The 22541-nt window shown below is 44.5% G+C and overlaps 1 protein-coding gene across 4 annotated transcripts in view; it reads left to right on the top strand.

Moving 5' to 3' along the window:
• Mapre2 (microtubule associated protein RP/EB family member 2) overlaps window positions 1-22314 on the top strand; it is a 153711-nt gene extending 131397 nt beyond the window's left edge. For all 4 annotated transcript variants that reach the window (XM_005325577.3, XM_021726542.3, XM_005325578.4 and 1 more), the window contains 3 exons: window positions 7240-7379; window positions 11934-12092; window positions 20650-22314. In XM_005325577.3, coding sequence (XP_005325634.1) covers window positions 7240-7379; window positions 11934-12092; window positions 20650-20724 — 374 coding nt within the window. In that variant the 3' untranslated portion in view covers window positions 20725-22314. The remainder of the gene's footprint in view (window positions 1-7239; window positions 7380-11933; window positions 12093-20649) is intronic.
• Window positions 22315-22541: the final 227 nt, after the last annotated feature.

Genomic DNA, 22541 nt, shown 5'->3' with positions numbered 1-22541 from the left:
CACGAATGTGGCCTGTGGAAGCCCCTCAGATCTGAGTGAGTGGTTGAAACTGAAGACCAAGGTCCTATGTAAAATCACCTCCTACCCACTCCATCCTGACTCTCCTTACCCTACCCTGCTCCGTTTTCTGCTTTTCCCTTTCCCAAAGCACTGTTTTCTTCTTTTCTCTGTCACTTATTAATTTATTGTGTTTTGTTTATTGTCTCCATCCCCCTATTAGAACATGAATGCCACATGAATGGGCATCTTTTATGCTTACTTCATTATTTTATCCCCAGTGCCTATTAACTTGCCAGGTATATAGTAGGGGTTTGATCAATATTTGTCATATGAATGAACGAACAAACTAACAAACAAAGTAATTTAAGAAGGAGCACAGAGACTTGAGCTAGAGCAACCACTGATTTTTAGTACCATCAAAGAGTACATGGAGTGGGGGATCCTAGGCCCTGGAGCCCACTGATAGGTTATAGGTCCATCAGTTTTTATGAAGTTTTGTGTTTGTTCTTTAATAAAAGTCAGTCTCGTTTCCTTATTAGCAGTTTTTTTTTTTTTTTTTTTGCTAGTGTCTAGAACTGGGAAGCCAGTGTTCTTTTGCACCATTTGTTGAATCAAGTCTCTTTTGCTAATGAGAATAGTGATAGGGCCAACATTTATTGAGCACTTACTTACTATGTGCCAGGCTTTTGTAAAAGACTTTTCCAAGTATTCCTCCAAAGTTTGGGGAGCAGACACTATTTGTTATTCCTACCAAAAACCTAAAGCAAGCAGGATGGCAACAAAAGTCAGCCCACTCAGCAAACAACAGAGCCAGGATTCCTGTGGAGGCCTCAGGGCAGAGCCCCACTCTTACCCACTCTCCTGCCTCCCTGGAGGTGGGTTGAAGGAGTTCAGTCCCATGCCAGGTCTTCATCCCCATGCCAATGTGGTTCATGGCTCATGCTTGCTGTGCAGAGCCAGCCCAAGCTGCCCACTTTTATGAGCTGACACTAAAGTAGTGAAAAAGAATAGCCTGACTTTGCCATTGGCTGCATAGGTAAGGACAGAGCCATAGGGCCATGAACTGCTAATTTCAAAATAAAAGAAATGCCCTCTTAATGATCTTCTGAACCAGGATCCTGGAACCCTGTTAAAGCTCCATTAGGACCAAACTCTGGCCACGAAGGCGGGTTTTGTGTGTGTGTGTGTGTGTGTGTGTGTGTGTGTGTGTGTGTGTTTTGTTTTTGGGTTTTTGCCTTCAGAGCAGATCACAGAGTATTCAAAATGAAGGTCTAGAGCCACTTTTTAAGGAAAGGCTCAAGTCTTTATTATGTCAATTTACAGTAATGAGAATTGTGTAGAAATTGTCACTCATATGCAGTCTGATGGCTCTGAAGTCAGTCACTGAGTAAGTCCCCATAAGTTCTCTTCTTGTGGAAACTCTCTTCTCATCAGTCTGGCCCAGATGCTTTTCCCCAGTTTCAGTTCTGCGGGGTTTCAGTGAACGAGAAGGGGGTGGGGGTGGAGTGGGGAGAGGAACAGTCTCTCAATGCAGACACGTTGAGGATGACCAGAAGAGCAGTGGCTTCCTGCGTGCGCACGCGCTCATGTTTTTAATGTCTCTGTGGTTCTTGTCAACAGTATTAATGTCATATTTTTAGCTCTTCTGTTTATGATTTTGGCAAAAGGAACCTAGTAAATTATGTGAGGAGAATTTCTAAATTCTATCAGAGCCCTGGCCCCAAGGTTAAAACCAAGACAGTGCTTTTATTTACTTCACCCTTCTGAATCCATTGAGCCTCATCAGCCCCAAATGTAGCCTTTTCCATAAACATGAAGCAAACTACTAATTATTGACATTAGACACAGCGATCCTTGGGCTTCACTAAGGCAGTGAGTCAGACCACTCACTCGGCTGTTTTTTTATAACTATGGTTAAAATGCCTTAGAATCATATTTATGCACCAAATCCTAAAGGCATTAATTAAGACAAGACTGCTCAGAGACTGGCCATGTAAATCGTGTCCATATCCAGTGGGTAAATTCAGAGAATTACAGGGACTTTTACAAATTTATGTCTATTTTCCTCTGCTTCTGAAACTCCTTTTTGTTTTGAAAGGGAAAATTGAGGAGGGAGAGAGAAGCTTGAGGGCAAAACAATTGCTTATAAAACGGGGCTACCACTAATTATGTTTTCAGGATATCATCAAATGCAGCTTGAAAAAAAATTGAAATGTTTGATAACTGAAAAAAAAAATCTAAATCCATATTGTAGCCAGAGTAGCTGCCCTCTCTAAAAAATATTATATAAATTATATCAATATATTTGTGTTATTTAAATTATCTAAATGGTTTTCTGCATAAGCACCATTAAGGAAAGATAAATTATATCAATATATTTGTGTTATTTAAATTATCTAAATGGTTTTCTGCATAAGCACCATTGAGGAAAGAGGCATGGGAAGGCACAGAAATAAGCAGGATCCCTGGGAGAGCGGGGCATTCTGGGAAGTAAGAAGGCAGCTACTGAGGACTTCCGTCTCTAAAACCAGTGTTGGACGCTATACAGGACATTATTGTGTCACTTCGCAGTACTGGAATATAAACACTAGCTTATATAAAATAAACACTAGCTTTTATAAAAGCATGATATCAATGTTAAATTTATTGACACTGATAAACTTTCTAATAACATCTTTATAATAGTGGCCCAGGTAAATGGGAAAAGACTACCTGGCCCCTGAAGCTAGATATTCTCCAGAGTGTGATTATTTGAAATGAGATAGCAGGACCTATACAGCAGATAAAAACAGTAAATATAAGGAGGTCAAAAGATTTCATTTTGATATTTTTTACAGTTAGCATTTCTTTGTGCTAATTATGTGACAACCGGAGGGGTAAGTTACTTCCATGTCAAATGGTAGCTTGTGATGTTTGAAGGGCTCCCTTTCATTCTTCTGAAGATGAGCTTTTGGTTTAACCCTGAATTCTTTAAAAAAAAAAAAAAGAAAGAAAAATTTTTCCTGTTTATTCAGAAGACATAAATGTACAATTAGCTAGTGCCATATCCTCACTTATCACTTATTTCCCTCGATTAGTTTCTTTCCAACATAATCAGAATTTCCAAGCCCCCCTAATTTTAAATGTCAAATACTCATTACTTAGTTAAAGTTATTAAATTTTTCCTCCTTGTGTTCATCCTGCATCGTGTCACCATGCAGGACACTGAAGGCTGTTCCTCCATCCCTGTGAGTAAGGTGGTAGAGCAGTGAGAACCCCCAGGCAGACTTAATGCCCTCCTTCTCATCTCAGGGCATCTGTAAGGGGCATCCACATGGGCCAGTGGGACAGATCCGAGGCCCTGAGCCCCAGCTGACCATATGAGATCCGAGAAACAGATGACATTTTTTAAAAATATTTTTTAGTTGTAGATGTACACAGTGCCTTTATTTATTTATTTATTTTTAATGTAGTGCTAAGGATCAAACCCAGTACCTCAGGGCATGTCCCTCTGCAGTGGCACCTGACAGTAGCCTGTGAGGTCCATTGTGACCTACCTGGCCCTGCAGCCAGGTATGTCTCTGCCTGCATGAGGTGTGTCCTCTGTGCTCCTGGCCTGGCTCCTGAACAGGTGAGGCAGAATCCTGGTACTACCTTTAGGTCTTACCTTCACTTGGACCCTGTGCACCTGGCCGTCAGGTGGCCGCCTTCCACGTGCTCGGCAAGTGCTCTACAACTGAGCTGCAGTCCCAGCCCCGCAGATGACATTTGAAGGCCTAGACTCTGGAACTGCAGCAGCTGAGAAAGTCAGACCCACACAAATTATATTGAGTTGGGCTCTCTCCATAGCAGGGATGTGCTTCCTCATGGAAGTTTCCCTGTGAGGCTGTGTGGCAGGAACAGCACGAGCATCAGGAACTACAGCAGCCCCACCTGAGTAGAGTGTGTCACCCCTGTCCCTGTCTCACCAGCCAGCTTCCTCCACTCACCTGATAATGGCCATGCCTGGAGATTGGCCTGCCATGATCCCTTCTTCTCTCCAAATAGTTCAGTTTTCTTCAAGCTGCATTAGATATCCTGAAAACATAAGGTAGCCCTATTTTCCAAGCATTCTGCTTCTGATTCTTCCCTATTTTTAAGGCAGAGTATAAGAACATGAGTGAGTCTCATGACCAAGCTTGGTCATTGCAGCCAGCCACACCAGAGTCACTCATGAAGAACTTCCCAGAGTGAGAAGCGTGTCACCTGCTTGAGGGAAGCTCCTTCCTTCCATGGGCTGTTTCCCTCAGAAGAGGCTAGTGAGTGTAGCGGAAATGGGGACAGCCCAGCACAAACTACTTGCCTGCTCCCTCCTAGAGCACCAGCCCTCCCAGCCTGTCTTCCTGATTCCCCATGTGAGGGGCCTGCATAAAAACCCAAGGTGATCTTGAAAGGAGATCAAGGAAGGGATCTCTGTCAGAGGCTGGCACCTCTGGTTTGGTTTTCTTTGTGTATTTCTGGCTCTTCCCACTCCTCCAGCTTGCATGGTATCTTTAGCTGGAGTGATGCCTCTGCTAGGAGTCATTTAGCAGATTCTAAAACCATTATGGAGTGTGTCTGGGTCAGACATTCGCCAGGGGATGTGGAGTGGACAGCAAACAGATGGAACTCCTGCATCGTGGCGTGTGCCTGGTGGGAGAAGTGAGCATCAGAGAACAATTACACCATGGTGGTTGGTGTGACCTCTGGGGAAGGAGTTCTGGGCACTGTGGTACCCCAGAGGAAGCAACCTCTAAGCGGAGACCTCAAGGGTGGTACATCTAGTCATTCAGAGTAGATGGGGAGGGAGCAGGAGGCAGGGGCTTTCATCAGAGGGAACACAGCCCAAATCACACTGGACCATCCTGGGATCAGAACACTGCCTTGTTCCCAAGAGGGTTCGGGGTGCCATGCCTGGGAATTCTTAGGTGAGCTTCTGGAGAGCAGAGGCTATATCTTAGTCATTTTAGAAATGTCCATAACATGGCCTTTGATGGGCATTTAATAAATACGTATTTGTTAAAAGAAGGTATTGGTCATAGGTGTTGGCAGTACTTGCTCTTGGACTGTTTTTATATTAGGTGGGATGTATTGCTCATAAGAAGGAACCAGAAGTGCCCTCACCCACTCCTAGTCTGGTGGCTGCCTTCTAAGGGCTCTGGCCCAGTCATACTGTCCTGCTTCCTGTGCCTGTCCCTCCACATTGTTTGCTTTACCCAGTCGGTTGGAGAACCTACGCAGTGGAAGACAGAAGTAATGTTCCAGGAATGTTCTGTGTGGGCTCCTACAGAGAAGAGGGGTCCTTGCAGCTGTTGCAGCTGTGTTTCAGTAACTAACAAACCACAGTTCTCTAGACTCCTTGGGACACCCTCATGTACAGGTGAGGTTTCCAGGTCCCTGTGGATTGACCCTTTAAATATGTACACTTCCTTAAGTCATTCCCAATTTAATACTTTTATTTTAAAAGTGTATTGGCCATTTTCCGGTGTTTTCAAAGAAGAGTCTTCATTATTTCCTTTGGAACAGAGGGGTGGTATTTGAAAGCTATAATACTGAGGTGCTTCTCAAGGGTGTGTGTGTAACTTGCATCTGTAACTAATGACTCCAGGCACCTGAAGACACACAAATAAAAATTTTATAGTCTTCCTGTTGGCTTCTTTGTAATTAGGGTATTGGTTGAAACTTGTAACTGTTGTCACATACCTGCCTTTATGACCCCTTGTGTCTTTCTAATCTGTTAGAAAATAGAAAAATCGGAAACTGTGAAGTTGGAAATAAACTGTAAAATTGAAAACCACATAATCATGTTTTGTTTGCTCATTCATGTATTTATTTAGACATTTGTTCCTTCACCAAATGTGTGTTCAGCCAAGCGTAGTGTGATGCACTGGGGTGGCAAAAATTGAACAAAACATGTTCCTTGCCCTTCAAGAGCCTTATAGAAGGGAAGGGTGTAGAGGACTATGGTGGCAAATGGGGCAGAGGAGCACACAGGAGGGCACCTACTCCAGTGAAGTGGTGGAAAACAGAGCTGCCCTCTCCCTGTTCAGAATAAAAGGGAAGGGGACTGACTCCCCAGAAATGGTCCAGAAGTTCTTAACCCGCAAGCACAACAGCTTCTCTGCATGGACCTCGTACTTCCCTGTTGGCTACAGCCATTCCCATGTCTGTGCCGTGTTCTAGACTGAGTCCACTATGAGCTGATCACAAGACAGGCCAGGTCTTCCTGATGTGATACTCGGGGGATCACTTGGATAAGGTACTGACCCCCAGAACTTAAAGGGCACAGTCCCCTTTTGTAGTAAATAATTTAAATGATAATACCTTGATATGTGGGAATGTCTTGGTCCCTAAAAGTCTCTCATCTGATATTTTACTGTCCACTGGACAAGCCTTTTGGAGTTAGCTATGGATGTTACAAAATTGTGATTTTTCTAGTTCTAATGGTTTTTTCCCTACTTTTACTGATGGTGTTCTGTAAAGATCTTATTCTTTGTCCTCCTTTCTTCTCCCTCCCATTATGAGCTGAGGAGTTTTTAAGTAATGTATTACAGTGAGTTACAGCCATTATTCTTCAAATTGCCTCAGTGTGGCCATTTGGGACTCCTTCAGGTTGGTCCCTGGATCCTTGTGATAATAATCCTTGAGCACATCCCTGTTTTTTGGTACAGGGTGTCCTAGGCTCACCTTGTGCATTTCCTCATCCCTGGATCAGCCATTTCTCAAGAAGCCCTTTTGTTGCAGAATAATATTTAGAAATTAAGATTTGGGCATCAGGGTACTCACTGCTAGGAAGATGCCATTGCTTCTAGACTCTTCCGGTGACTGAAGCTAGGGGATATTTTAAAAGAGAGAAGTTTGTATTCATGTTTCTTCTTTTTCAATGTTTCTTCCAAAGTGTTAATCTGTTGTAGAAACTCAAGGTAGTAATTTCAGATTTTCTAAAACCCTTTTTTTTTGTAACTATTATTCTTATCTCTGGAGAGAGAAGGGCCTAGAACATACATCCCTTGTTCCTTGGGAAAGAAACTGTTCTCATAAAAATTAAATAAGTTGCCCAAGACAATGACATTATGGATTCATTTTGTGTAATTTTAAGCATTTTTGTGGCCCTTTTGTAATGGGAAGGGATCGCTGCAACCCTTTTGCTTTTTAGTGCACTTGGTTTGTATCTAAAACAAGATATCTAAAAATCCATGTTTAATGTCGCCAATGTTTATAATTTGTTCTGATTGCTTTCAGGTGCAGCTAAATCAAGTCCAGCATCTAAACCGGGATCCACACCTTCTCGCCCCTCCTCTGCCAAAAGGGCTTCCTCCAGTGGCTCAGCATCCAAATCTGATAAAGATTTAGAAACACAGGTCATACAGCTTAATGAGCAGGTAACTCCTATCTCTGGATCCAGTGACATGTGTAGGGGGCAGGGAGACAGACCCCGACTGGCCTTAGGCAAGGAAGGGATGGTGAGGCAGAATCCGTGTTGTCAAGCAAGAATAAAAGGAATTGCTTAGGAAGGTAAAATTAGTAGCTTATGATGAATAGCAGATGTTAGTCATAAATTTCAAAGCTTTACATTAAGAGGGGGCAGATGACTCAGCCTTGCTCCTCCTCCCCTGTACCTCAGTGGCCATCCCGAGCTCCAGACTGAGTAATCCTAGTATAGACATGGCCTACCCTGCCCACTATGGCCAATCTAGACAGTGTTGAAGGTGCTCCAGTGTGTGGTTGTCTCCCTCGCACCACCCCCCTCGCCTGTCCATCCATCCTTCCCTCTTTTCTTTCAGCAGTTATTCATTGAACCTTTTTTTATGTGACAGATACTGTACTCAGTGCTAGTAATTTAATGGTAGCAAGATTAGGTTCATTTTCTTTTCTCAGAACATACAACAGTTGCACACAGTAGTAGCCTACTTAAGCAAAATAAAAAAACTCCACTCTTGGGGATGGGGTGCAGCTCAGCTGTAGAGCACCTGCCTGGCATGCCTGAGGCCCTGGGATTGATCTCCAGCACCTGAAAAAAACAAGTCTTTCCACAGTGGCAGGTGTTGGATGCCACAGAAACACTGAAATCAAAACTGGGGGAATCTGAAAGGCTATAGCTGTGTTTTAAGTATAACTTTTCTTCTTAGCCTACAGCTCTTCACAAATTAAATAAATCTACTTCTACTGACTTTGGAATTTCTGGTATAAAAATTTAAGTATGTAGCCAGGCATGGTGGCGCACACCTGTAATCCCAACGGCTTGGGAGGCTGAGGCAGGAGGATCGTGAGTTCAAAGCTGGCCTCACTGGTGAGGCTCTGAGCAACTCAATGAGACCCTGTCTCTAAATAAAATACAAAAACCGGGCTGGGGATGTGGCTCAGTGGTCAAATGCCCTTATTCAATCTCCAGTAACAAAAAAATCTAACAAAAACCACTTAAGAATGCTTTCTAACTAGCACTAACCAACTTCGCCTTAGATTATAAGTAGTTGAAAGGTAATAAAACAACAGGGAGGGAAGGACTCCCTGCAGAAGCCAGGACCTTGGCAGCTTTCTTCCAGCCCCTCCACCATGGCAAGAGGAACCTTGACTCCAGGTCCTCAGGCGGTTCCCAGCCTTGTCCCAAGCCAGTTTCCAGTGATTAATCTTTTTCTTGATGAGCCAGCAAGAGTCTGAAAACTGTTTTGAGGTAATTGTATATTTGCAATCAAGATTTTAGTTTAAAAAGCAGGCAGTTGCTTAACTAGAGTGCTTCTGTACAAGTCCAATCACTTCAAGGAAAAACTCTAAGTCATCCGGGAGGTAGGACTTTGACCTAAAAACTGTGAAATGTTCTAGACATTTGCTTATTCTCAGTTTGTGCCTCCGGACAGTTTCCAGTGGTAACTTCTTCAGGTAAAAGACAGTAAAGTCAGCAGTGATGAGCTCCAGGCCACACACAAGCAACTCAGCCTGAACCTCGAAAGAACTGGGCTTGGGTACTTTGGATTCATTACTCTTTTCTCCTAAGGAACACAGATTTTTTTGCTTTGCCATCTTGCGTTCTTTGTGACTCCTCTCCTCCCTGACTTCTCCTCCCACCACATCCAGGCCTCCAACCCCCAGAGCAAATTCTGACCGCATGGAAGCCTCAGGGTCCTTCCTTTCCTCCTGTCCCTCACAGCCTTGACCAGCCAAACCACTTCCTCTCCTTGGGTCTGACACTAGGCTCCTAATAGCTCTCAAATCACACAAAGAGACTCTCATTCCTAGACCCCCATTCCCAGATCCCCAAACTACCTCAGCTAAACTGTCCTGCCATTCAAAATGCCATTCCAGAGAGGCCAGAGGGAGAAAAGAGAGAACCATATACCAGCCTCGCTCCCACTTCTTGCCCCCTATTGCCTTCATGATGAGGAGGACCAGGCCTGGCCCCCCTGTCCCTCAGAGGTAAGGTAGGACACACCCAAAATTGGGAGTCCTTCCAGATGTTTACCGAGCACTTATTTCACCAGTGATCTGATTGCTCCCTCCTTTGGGTGTCCGTGAAGCCTACAGGAACCCCCTCCCCACAAGCCTGGTGGCAGCCCCACAGGCAGACAGGGTTGAAACTGAGAGCACCTGGGACAAGGAGAGACCAAGTTGGAAATGCCTGGGCAAAAGAGTGAATTACGACACTAATAGAGAAAGTGACAAGTGTCGTAAACTAAGAATTTTCATGTACTTGGCCTCATGCCTTTATTCAGGCAATATCCCATGATAAACTATAAAAGTAACACTGTGCTAGACAGCTCCAGTGACAGAAATGAATCAAAAGATGTCAGAATGGAAAAGCCATAAATAAAATAATTAGGAACTCTTTCTGGACAGTGGGTGAGCCAACAGGAAGTAGGTTGGAATCAGGGACTGCAGGCAGGAGAGGGTGGGCATAGCCCAGGCAGAGACCGTGGCTGTCACATGGACTGCAAGGCGTGGGAGGACCTGCAATCTATGGACTCACTAAGGGTAGTTGGGAAAATTGTGAAAAGAAAACTTTCCCTCCATCACTCAGGCATCCCATGTCATATGGCATCCCACCACGTGTGGGGATCAGACTGGTTTTGGTCTCTGTGAGCAGGCCTGTGAAAATGGAATTTCAGTTGCCAATTGCTCTTTCATCATATAACCCAGCTTCTGGGAGATCTTACTAAGGAATGTATATAGCCAAGTACTGCTCACCTAGTACCCATGGAGTGCCACAGAGCCCGACTCAGGCTAAGTATTTCTACAGAAGCCACAGCTATTTTCTTACTATGCAAAACCACACCGTGCTCAGGATGTAGACAGACTTAGTTTTCATGGATTGACTGTGTTCTTGTCTGAAATGGAGCTAGTGAATGGGGGTACCCCTGAATTACCACAGGTCCATCTGTGGCACCAGCCCAGAGCTGAGATGCATCCTATGGCTGAGCCCAGAGAAGGGGTTGGTTTGTTTAAAACAGGAAAGAATTGCTAGAACAAACTTTTTTTCTAAAATTTAGTCTGGTTACCTTCAGTTTTTGCAAATGTCCCAAATATACTATTAGCAGAAATGAGAGTTAAAAGTTAGTGAATGGAAGCTTCACAGCTTTGTCAGTAGGTACAGAGCAGCCTCAGTGAGGTTAACGTTCAGGGGCCATATTCGTAAGACTTCTAGGTGGATCTGAGTTTACATAAATATAGATGAACAAAGGATAAATATATATATATATATATGTATATGTATGTATGTGTGTATATATGTACATGTGTGTATATATAATCTAGATAGATAGATAGATAGATTATAAGAGACCAGGAACAGAGTGACAGTTTGAGCCTGTAAATAGCTGCTGCATCTGGAGGAAGGTGGTGGCCTGAGATTTGAAACCTGATCTTTTCCTAACCCCTTTGACATTTCTTCACCCCGAGGTGCCTGCATTATTGAGCCATGCGTAGACCTTGTGTTCCTCCCCATTATTGGCCATTATATGATGTGCATAGCACTGGAAGGTCCTTGTACCAGTGTCAAAGGGAATAAAGAGGAAGTGAGAGCTAGTTAGGTGAGGGAATGGTGCTTCTGTCCCTTGCCACCTTCAGTGATTCACCCAAAGCCAGAACCAGAGAAGACAGATCCACACAGCCCGGCTGAGACTCTTCCAGTTTTCCTTGGGCACCAAGTCCCACTTTCTCAGAGTATTTATCCAGTTTGGCTCAATCTCATTTTGAACCATACTCAACAACTCTCTTGTCTCTCCGTTCCTGCATTCTTCCATTCTCTAACCCTTCATGGGGGGAGTGTTTTTGTCTGTCTGGGCTGCTACAACCAAATACCATAAACTGTGCATGACTTGTATAAACAACAAATTTATTTCTTAACGATTCTGTCAGTTGGGAAGTCCAAGATGAAGGTGTCAGGAGATAAGTGTGAGGTGAGGGCCCATTTCTCATGGATGGTACCTTCTCGTTGTATCTTCACATGCTGGAAGGATTAATGCTCTCCTTTGGACTTCTTTCAATAGGGCACTAATCCCTTTGTGACGGCTTCATCCTTTTGACCTTGTCACCTTCCAGAAGCCTCACCTCCTGATACCTTCACACTGGGCATTGGGATGTCAACATGTGAATTTGGAGGGAGACACAAACTTGCAGATCAGAGCAGCATGCTAGGGGAAAGACGCCATTCAGTCAATGTTCGCAGGAGAGGAAAGGTTCCCACAGTCTAGCTGAAACCGCAGGCAGAGGAGCACTCTGACCCTGGTTAATAAACACTAAGTTGATGGAAGGGAATGAGCAGTGTGCTTCTGAGATTGGACATTTTGGCCCAGGCTTGGGCTCAGGTGACAGACCTATTGCTCTTCTCTCAGACTTGCACATTGGTTATTTGTCTCTTTACGTGTTTTGGGTCCCCGTGTACAGGCATAGTTGGTCACTTACTATTGTATATTTTTGGGTTCTCCACCCTCACTCTCTTGCAGGTACATTCATTAAAACTTGCCCTTGAAGGTGTGGAAAAGGAAAGAGATTTCTACTTTGGGAAGTTGAGAGAGATTGAGCTACTCTGCCAAGAACACGGGCAGGAAAATGATGACCTCGTGCAGCGACTAATGGAAGTACTCTATGCTTCAGAAGAACACGTAAGTGCCAGGAGCTCTCAGCCCCTGCATCTGAAATGACTCTCCTGGTCAAACTGCAATGGATCCGCCTGCCTTAGAGTGCTTCCCTAAGACCTCAGTGAGAATTATAGCTCAATTAATGCACTTGATCTTCCCAGAAGAATACGCATCATGATCCACTGACCCATGCCTGTGGAATATGTGTCCATAAGTTAATCTGAGAAGAGATGAGTGCATAGTGAGGCCTAGGAGGGGGGAGGCAGCTGAGAAAAACAGCCATATCCCAAGAGAGAGTGTGAGAACCTGAGCAGTAAGAATTTGTAGAAGGGCTCCTATTTCCTCATGAAAGATCACAGTATGGTTAAAGGAAAATATAATATAGGTCCCCATAAAGCCTATGGGTTTTTTTCATAGCTAGTTGCCTTGGTTACTCATCATCAGGGTAGAGCAAAACTGCAGAATGGCCCTTTGTTGAAAAGACTTCTAGAAGGCCTCCTTTGTAGGGAAGGACCTGCCACCAGGGTTGCTGTTCATGAGCAGATGTGCTGAGGGGGACCCACAGTGTGGTTCTGCCAGGGTGACAAAAAGCAGGAGCAAGGAGAATGGTGATGTCACAAAGCCAGGAGGGGAGGGGGCGGGACAAGTGACAGAGACTGGGGAGAGTCCCCCTAGTCGCCTGTGCCTGGAGGAAGAGGCCCAGCACCCAGAGGCAGAAGTGAGAGTCCAGTGGAGCTTGACTTGCCACCAAGCTGAGTTGTGGAGGGCCAGGAGGATTGGGGCTCCGAGCGTCTGAGGCTGGGTTGAAGCTGGTGCAAGTGTTCTGGTCTCTGACTTGCAGGCCTGTAGGTGTGCAAAGAGCACTGTGGTGGGTCACAAGTGTGTGAGCATTACTACAGCCACCAGCAGGCTTACTTTGTCTTATTTCAGCTGAATGCCCAGCAAATATTTACTCCCTTTATGACTTAAAATCCTAGCAATGAAACTTTCCTGAACTGGAAAAACTCTGCTCAGATTTGGGGGTTCTCCACTATTGTTTTCATTTCCCCTGATATTTTGTTTTAAACTTCTTTGTTGGTGGCCAGTAGCTTAGAATGCAGATTTTTGAAGCCCTGGGAATCTGCCTTGTTGGGCCCCCAGAGGACATGATGGTTGAGGACATGTGGTTCTGAGTGTTTTCATATCTGATGGAAGTAGCGAGAGGCTAGTCTGCTGTGTGTCTGTGACCACAGGTGGCATGGACACAATGTTCTGTGTGTTCTGGGGACTAGGTGGATATGGTTATTGTCTTCACACACTCATTTGAGGCTAAATCCGATGAGGTCTGCGCATACTGCGGCCGAGCAGGAGCTGCTGTCTGTGGTAGTGGCTTGCTGGTTAGAGGAGAACCCGCACATGGGCCTGAGTCTCTCCAGCAGGAGAGAGAACCTGATTCTAAGCCAGATCTTGTCCCAGGAGGGAGGAGTCCTTGCACAGGAGCATTGACACATGAGCTCCAGATGAAGAGCTGAATTCCTAGCTAAGGAGATGGAGGCCAGCCTCCCACAAGAGCCCTTGCCTCCTGGGTGTGATTTCAGGGAGTGCTGCTCAGATGACCACCCTCTAGTTGGTTCTGCCATTTCCATCACCCACACCCACACCCCACAATACTCCCTGGCTACCTGCTGCATTCACAGAGCTGTGCTTGCAGTGTGTGGATGGTCAAGATGCAGACACGTGGGACAGCAGTGTTTTAAAGCTTCATCAGTCATTAAGACTGAGTCTGTCAGGTCCTTTTCCCAAGTACCTGGGATGGGGCTGGATGGAAGAGGGCCCTGGGCTTTATATCTATTAGTTTATTAGCTCCTTTAGTTCTCTTGATAATCTTATTACGTAGTCATTGTCATCATTCCATTTCATAGATGAGGGGAAACTAAGGCAACAGAGGTCTTTCCCAAGTTCATGAGCAGGTGGTCAGAATCTTGAGAGAGAATAAGTTCTCTCTTCTCCAAGCCTGAACCATGTTTTTTGGCTGTCTTGGGTGGGTTACTTTTTGTTTTGGTTTGGTTTTGGTGCTGGGGATTCAGCCCAGGAGGCACATGCATGCTAACTAAGCACTTGCTCTACCACTGAGCTATCCCTTCACCCCTTTTAAGTGGGATTGTGACAGTGGCAATAGTGAAGAGTTAGTGCATATTTAGCATGTGCTAAATATTATGTTCATGTTCTGTATACATTTTTCACCCTAACCATATATCTATGCAGCAAGTACTGTTACTTACTTGCATTTCACAGATGAAATTATTTGCTCAGCAACTCCAGTTAGTAGCACAAGATTTGAACCCAGGTTTATGTACTTAAGAGCCCCAAATCTTTAGGACTGTTACCTCCCTCTCAGCATATTGGATGCCATGGGGCAGGAAGAAGTCAAAGTAGTGCCACTTGGGGAAACCTCAAAATAGCCTGTCTACTTAAATCTTCAGTCAAGCACGCTCTGTGTGTGTAGGAGGAAGTAGTCAGACGCCTCCCTGGATTTCTCCAGATAACTCCCTAGTTTCATTTTTGTTAAATGAGTCTCCAAAAGTCTTATCTCTGCCTCCTTCTCTGGGCATACATCCATTTAAGTCCGTGGAGAACTTCTGTTTTCTTCCGACTAATGGGTACTTTTCTCAAACCACCTTTGTGTCATCTCTGGCACTCTGCTGCTATCTTCAAATAGAAATGTGGTGAGGAAGGAGAGAAGAGAGACATTGGCATCACCACTTAAGTGTATGCTAAGAACTATCCAAAATCCAGGAAGATATTTACTTAGAGTAACCAGGCAATTTAAATCTGTAAGAGAATATAGACTTGAACTACGTGCATGGGTTACCAAAGCAAAATCTTTATGTACAGTTGCTGGCTTAATTTTTCTGGTTCCAGTATTTATTTCATTGCAACTTTGTGTCTGGAAAACCCATAGAAACATGTCAGGCTACACTGAGATTTCTGTGGAAAATAAGGGTTTTGACTTGCAATATGCTAGGTGTCCATGTTTAGACTGTGGCAAGACCAAGATTTGATTTGGTTTGGTTTTCTCTTTCCACATTTTTTATTGGTACATTGTAGTTGTTCATAATAAAGTATTTGTTAATTTGTTCATACATGCACACAACGTAACAAAATAATTTGGCTAATATCACTCCTCACTGCTTACCCCTTCCCTTCCCCTCCTCCCATCCCTTCATCCCTTTCTTTTACCCATCTCCTTTTGATTTTCATAAGATCCCCCTTCCTCCCGTCTTTTTCTTTTTCCTCTGTAGCTTCCACATATGAGAGAAAACACAGGACCCTTAATCTTCTGAATCTGGCTTATTTTGCTTAATATGATCTTCTCTGGTTTCATCCATTTTTCTACAAATACTATAATTTCATTTTTCTTTATGGCTGAACAAAACTCTGTTGTGTGTATACACACATTCTTTTCCTTATCCATTCACTCATGAATGCACACCTAGGCTGGTGCTATAGTTTGACTATTGTGGATTGTGCTGCTGTGACCGTGGGTATGCACGTATCACTATAGTACGAGGACTTCAGTTCTTTAGGATGAAGAGTGAGGAGTGAGATGCTAAATACTGAGGAGGGAGACCAGGGTTTTTTAAACTTTAGTTTCTGAATAGGAAGGGAAGACTGCTGTGCCTGGACTGTGTGCTGAACACTTTCTGTGGACTCTCCCAACTGTGAGCACAGACATGCACACGTGGCTTTGCTTACAGAGGTGTACGTAAGAACCTGGGGAGCCATAGGTGGACTCTCCTTCCTGCATCCCCTGCCTGAGGCTCAAGGAACTGTCCAGTACACCTCAAAACCTTCAAGGTTTGCCTTCCTCCCTGAGGCTGATGAGTCCTGCCTCTGGGACAGCCTCCCAGAAGCACCACCAGTCTCTGCACTGGGGCATGAGCCGTAAGAAAGCTTTGACCCCTGGCCACTGCCCATGAGGGTCATTGTCTGCAAAGTCATTACTTTTGAACAAGTGGCTGTGATGCCACTGCCCCAGCTCTCTGAATTATCGTTTTGCCCCACTATCTTGCCCCTGATACTGTGTCCTGTTTTTAGACTATTTCCACACCTGGGTGGTGAATAGGTCACACTCACATGCAAGTCCGATATACATGATATCTGGGAGAAAATGTCAGAACTTTGTCAGAAAGTGTCAGTACTGAGATGATAGATTATACAAATCTGAAATGACAGAGGCTTCTGGTTGGCTGCCTTTTCCTCCTGAAGGTAAGGGAGGTGCTGAAGAATTAAAGGCTAGACACTTGGGTGTGCTCTCCAATTTCAGGTAGGTGTATTTGCTGGAAGGGGAATCTCTTCCACTAAGTGATGACTGGCTTCTGATTCTTATAGTCAAGCAATCCCAGAATATAATGTTTGGAAGGTAGAAAAATCTAGCTAGAAGTTTTGAGCAGGGGAGTCAACAGGTAATTCATTTCCCAGGTGTAGAAACCCTATGGAAGTTTTCAGAGCAGATTGCCAGGCAGTTGTCCGGTACCTCTCTGTCACATTGTCATTATCTTTTCCCTCTGTATTTAACTTGGGCCCACAGGTATGTGAGCTGAATCATTGGCTATCTGCTCCCTTATGGATTTTGACAGCCAAGGTGCAATAGCTTATAAATAGCTGCTTATCTACTGAGGTACTGTCATGGAAGCCACTTTAAAAATGACCTAAAGACTTTCTTTCTCCTCAGCAGTGTTTTGATACAGGCAGTGTTTCTGTCACTACAGAGTCTGTGCATTCCACTGGATAAAGCAATGGCTGTGAAGGAAAAACACACAACCCCTCCCACAGAAGAGCCCACAGTCCCTGGAAGGAAGACAGGGACACAACTAACTGGAATCTGTGCCTGACTATAATAAATGTGATAACAGAGACATAAGTCAAGTTGTGGGGAGTACACAGAAACAGCCTGGAGGGCCCAGCAAAGATGTCACAGTGAAAATGGCTTTTGCTGGATGTTCAAGGATGGCTAGGAATATCAAGTTAATAAAGCTAAGGTAGGGTGTATTTCAGGCAGAGGGAACTTGGATTAAAACAGGGAGGAAAGAAGAGCCAACCAGGGCTGCCATGAGGAGTGAGTGAGAGATGAGGCCGAGCACACCCCCTACATTTGGAAGCAGGAGCTTCTGGGTGAGCCTCCTTCCTCCTCTGCCCCCATTCTCCTCCCACAGTGGCCAAGACCCTTCTTCAGTGCTTCCTTCCAACTTCTCTAACCCTTACAATAAGAATAAAAAAAAATTAACTTCACTCACAGTTCACTTGGAGAGATGTAATGGATTGAAAGGAAATAGCAGAATTGAGCAGGTGTCACTTCAGTTCATTGGCTCCATATTTGACACAGGTTTTGCCTGAGCATCTACTTAACATGTGGATTTAAAGTCTTCATTTTTGTATGGATCAAAGAAAAAGGTCTTTTGTTTTACCTCCTGGGAACCTATGAAAGCGCACAAAAGGCTAGGCAAGCTCAGATGTGATATGTAGTATTTCAGAATTATAAATGTGTTCTGCCAAACTTTCCAGTTTCCTTAACTCGCACCCCAAGCATTAGCAACCCATTGATAACTTGGAAGATTTGCTCTTTATTGCCTGATAAGCATGATCTGGGGTCCATGGTTCCTGCAGATATTTGATATCACAGGCAGTTTCCTGTGGCTAGGACTTGAGTCTGGTGCTCTAGGGAGCTGCCCTTGCCATCTGGGAACCACAGAACCATAGACAAGGGCAATGGACCCACCCCCCTTCTTTAGCATGTTTGGGAAGAATGCCTGCAGAGGGGCCTCATGGGTGGGTTCTTAGTCCTGTAGCTTGTTAACAGATTTAACAATTCCTTGAATCCAGGTCTTCCAATTGCAGTTCTTAGTTAATTCCATTATCCCACAGTTAACTCCCAACTGTGATGAGCTTTTCTCTAAAATGTAAAACAGATCCTCATTTCTGAGATCTTCCCCTCATCAGTGTAACATGCACAAATGCAATTATGTAAGAAAAGTATGCTTTAGACCAGCTGAAGTTAGACGATATAGTATGGAAGACACCACACTAGATTCAAGAGTTAGGAAGAATGAAACGACATCCCTCACCCAGGGGAGTCTCTGAGCCAGGGTGGAGAGGAAGACGGCCATCCTGTAGAAGCACACACAGGGCTGAATCCCACATGCCCTCTAACAGAAGCAGAAACAAGGTTTCAAAAGCTTGGAGAGAGGAGCTATTACTGTGGCATGGTGGCAGGGAGAAGAGGTTTCAGGGAGGAGTAGCATTTTCAGAAAGTGGAGGAGCCTGTGGCAGAATAGCCACTGGGAGTTCCCAGGCACCTGTCCATAAACAACCCACCAGCATGTCTCCTTCATGAGGAGAGCGCCTGCTCCAAGACCAGTGCCTGTTTTCTATTTTGTGCATAAAATAGCCTCCTATTCCTCATGAGAAGACCACCCTCACCTGTGCCAAGCAGTGGGCAAAGCCAGCAGCAGAGGATACTGCCAGGAGTATAGCCACAGCATGCCCAGGGGCCCCTGGGATCGTCTGACACTACAGATTCAGGACTCTGCTCTCCAAGATCGGAGAGCATCTGCAGTTAAGGAATCCAAGTGTGAGGATCAGAAAAACAGAAGTGGTCAGAGAGGAGGATATTGGGCCTTACCCATGGTGGCACAGTTTATGGGGTACCCAGGTATGGTTATGGTTAGGGGAGAGTTCACCTTTACCAAATAATGTGCCCACTGTCACTGAGTTAGAGACATTACTAAATGTAATCCCAGGTTTTTAATACAATGATGTCACTTTCAACTGTTGGTTGTCACAGAAAGGGATTTTTTTCCTTAATTATTTGTGCTTAATATATTCCAAAGAGTTGTCCCACAAAAGAAATCATAATCACAGCTCATATTTACTATCTACTAAATACTCCTTCATTGGGTTTGATTAATCCATTAATTCACTGATCAGTGAAACACTGAAAATTCTGCTATGTGAGTACCCCTATCCCTGTCTCAGACAAGAAACTGAGGCACAGAGCAGTTGCAATATATTTACAAAGTCTCACAGCTGGTAAATAGCTCCAGAGTCTCATGCCTTTACATTATACAGCCTTTCAGAAAAGACTCAGCATGTGATCTTGGCTGATAGTCTGGTAGTCTTGGTCATCCATACTTGAATCCTCTGAAACCTTCCTCTTGCCACAACACATATTACCTTCTGTACTGACTGAGAGGTGACATAGTCGAATGAGCCCCTACTCCTGATCTCAGACTCTCAGGATGCAGTGGACGAGGCCGAAAAATTCAAGACAAGATTACAAGTCGGTTTCATAGCACAGGAAGAGCAGAGTGCTGCAGGAGAAGGGAGAGAGATCATTCTGGCTCAGGGTACTGGAGAGATGACCACACTCTATTTGAATTGGTTCTCAACAGTTTTGTCCTGAGCTACAGGGAATTCGGGTCAGATAGGAAGGGGGTGGGTGGGTTTGATGGTTCAGGAGTCGGTGTGCCAGGTGTGAGAGGACCTGAGCACATCTCTGTGTGCTGGCACACATGCCACACTGCACCAGAAAACCGTGTGCCATTATTGAGGGGGCAGTTAGCTGCTGTTGGTTAGCTTTACTCCTTCAGCTTGGATAATAAAGAGCTAGTTAATTCTTAATGAGGTCAAAAATTGAAAGAATTTGTATCTGTGGTTTAGTTGGTAACCATGATACACTTCACCAGATTAGACAAATGAATAAATAGACATTGGAAACCAAGTAGAGAAACACAGAGAAATAGAAAGTAAGCAAAGACCTCAACCACCCTGAACAGATATCCCAAAGTCCTTGAGCCAAAGCTCCTAAGCTCTCTGCTAAGTGGGGTCTATTTGCCAGGGGCAGCCAATGAAACATGGCTGCTACATTTCCTTCCCCTCAGAAACTCAAACAAGTTACTTTTGCTGATATCTCAGCCCACATCAGATTAGTAACCTATTGTAACAAAAAGGTCTGGCTTCAGGCAGACAAGAAGAAGGAAAGCAGGGAAGGAAACCAAAAGTGGACCAGAAGCACCATATCCTGGACCATTAGTGTAGGGGCAACCGTCCTACACAGGCCTAGGGTGCTGTTTTATGTTCATTGTGGTCATCATGATGCTGTAGAGTCATTGTGTTTAGTTGACTCTCTTACAAAAGGTAGGAAAGTGGGGCTGGGGTTGTAGCTCAGTGGTAGAGCACCTGCCTAGCACCTGTGAGGCACTGGGTTCGATCCTCAGGACCACATAAAAATAAAGAGATTGTATCCATCTACAACTAAAAAACTAGGAAAGTATGTGATGTGTTCTCTGAAGTTTTCCTTCTAAAACAGTTGGAAGAAAATTTGGGGGCTCAAAGCCTAACAATTGTGCTTTCTAGAATGACCATTCTTTGATGGCCCTGCATGCATGTTGACCACTGGGATCTGGGAAACCTGGAGGGTTGTGTCCAAGCTTAGTGGTCTCTGCAGCCCGAAGATAACACACTGCACAGTGACCATGGGCTGGGATCCCTCAGGGCCTCAGACCATAAATTATCTCAGCTGAAACTTCTCCCTGCCTCACAGGAGGGCCACACAGAAGAGCCGGAAGCCGAGGAGCAAGCCCATGACCAGCAGCCCCAGCAGCAGGAAGAGTACTGACCCGTCTCAGCAGCTCTTGACACTTCCATTGTGCGTGGGAACTTTTCTTCTGGAGAATTGGAACACGTGCAGCCTCAAGCTCAACAGAAACCAGTTGTTCCCAGTCTGCCGTTACCATCAATGCACTGTTGCGTATGCCAGCCACTGCGCTTGGTTCCCATTTCCTTTGCCAAGATGCATTAGCTGACGGTCATTCTGGCCGCCTACCTGAGAGATCATAGGGTCACATACCTTCAACTTCACCATTTGGCTGCTTGAGATTGGTTCTGCTCTTTTCCTCGTTTCTTTCCAGAACAACTTTCCCTACCCCAAAACCACTTCCACCACCACCACCCCTTTTTATCCTGGTGTGAAACAATGGTAATTTGATATATGGTATTTATATTGGCATTTCTCAACCCAGTGTCACTAGATGTCACACGCATTTGTGGTGCTTTGATGTTTGCAAGTCTAACTTCTGAACATAAATTTGGTCAAAGAATTGGAACAAAGGGAAACAGATACTTGATATGAAAGCCATAATGACAGTGACTTGTGTCATGAGGGGAAACATAGGGTCAGTTTCTCCCTCTTGTCACAACACTAAAGGGAAAAAAATGGATTCAAAACTCAGACTTCAGGGCCCAGCAGTGTTCATAGAGCAGCATGTTAGACAACCACACAGTATGTTGTTAGTTTTGAAAAGACATTTACTCAAGGAAAACACCATCTCAACTTTGCCCTCTCTCCACGTACCCCTCCCCTCCCCCCCTCCTCCCCTGGTTCCCATGTTATTTTCTTTCTCAGGGTCCTCTTTGGTGGGCAGCCACTCTCCCAAGATGTTGTCATCAGTAATCTGCAGTCCACAGGGGGTCTTGGTAGGTGCAGGTCCTCCTGGCTGGTCCCTCTTCCTCCTCGTGTGGCTTTCAACCCAAATCCTGTCATCCACACTAAGGGATCCCTACTAGAGGATAACTTCAAGTGTGCAGCCCAAGCTCCAGGGTTCTGCATCATATTGCACACTGGCTGGAAGGCTGGAAGTGAAGACCTAATTAATAGGCGCATAATTCCAAGGGAGAATCCTGGTTCTGCAGTCTGGTGTTGACACTGGAATAACAGCACAGAAAAACCTATGACTCTCAATATCTTCTGGAATAAGGAATTTCCCCTCTTTAACACAAGGGCCCTCCTTGTCATTGACATTTGCTAAACCATGGCAATTCATAAACAGAGAAACATTAATGAATTAAAAGCATTCCTTATTTTTTTAACTAATATTTGCACATTTTCTTAGTCTCTTTCCAAATCTTTGCCTCCCCCCTCCCACACACACACCTTTTGACAGATGGTATCCCTTCCTGGATCATTCAATTTCACTTAATTTCTAAATTTAGGTTGACTTTCACTTGTTATTTGACTTAGCAGGTGCAACAACAACAAAATGTGCCCACCCCACTTTCCGCTTAACTGAAAAGCTTAAAATAAATTTCTGAATTGTGTATCATCAAGCTTTGAAATTTCTTTATTAAGTGATGAAATACCAACTCTAAATTCTGGCATTCAAGCTTGGCACCAAAAGAAGTCTTTCCAAAATAAATCTTTTGCAGCAAAGTGGTATTTATTGAGTTCTATGTGGAAAAGATGGCTTGTATTTTTGAGATTATTACAACACACTGTGCAGAATTGGACAGATGTTTTGTGGTGTTTGGTTTCCCTTTCTTCTCTCTCCTGCTCACTCTGCACACAGCGGCAGCTCATTTCTCTGAGGCTGGAAAGCCTGGCTCCTGGCAGTGACATCCTCCCTCACCTGGTTACAGGTAGTGGCTGTGCTATACACA

This window comes from Ictidomys tridecemlineatus, chromosome 13 (genome assembly GCF_052094955.1).
Source record: "Ictidomys tridecemlineatus isolate mIctTri1 chromosome 13, mIctTri1.hap1, whole genome shotgun sequence".
NCBI lineage: Eukaryota > Metazoa > Chordata > Mammalia > Rodentia > Sciuridae > Ictidomys > Ictidomys tridecemlineatus.
The sequence above is the reverse complement of the archived record's forward strand: the minus strand, read 5'-3'. Positions and strand labels throughout refer to the sequence as shown.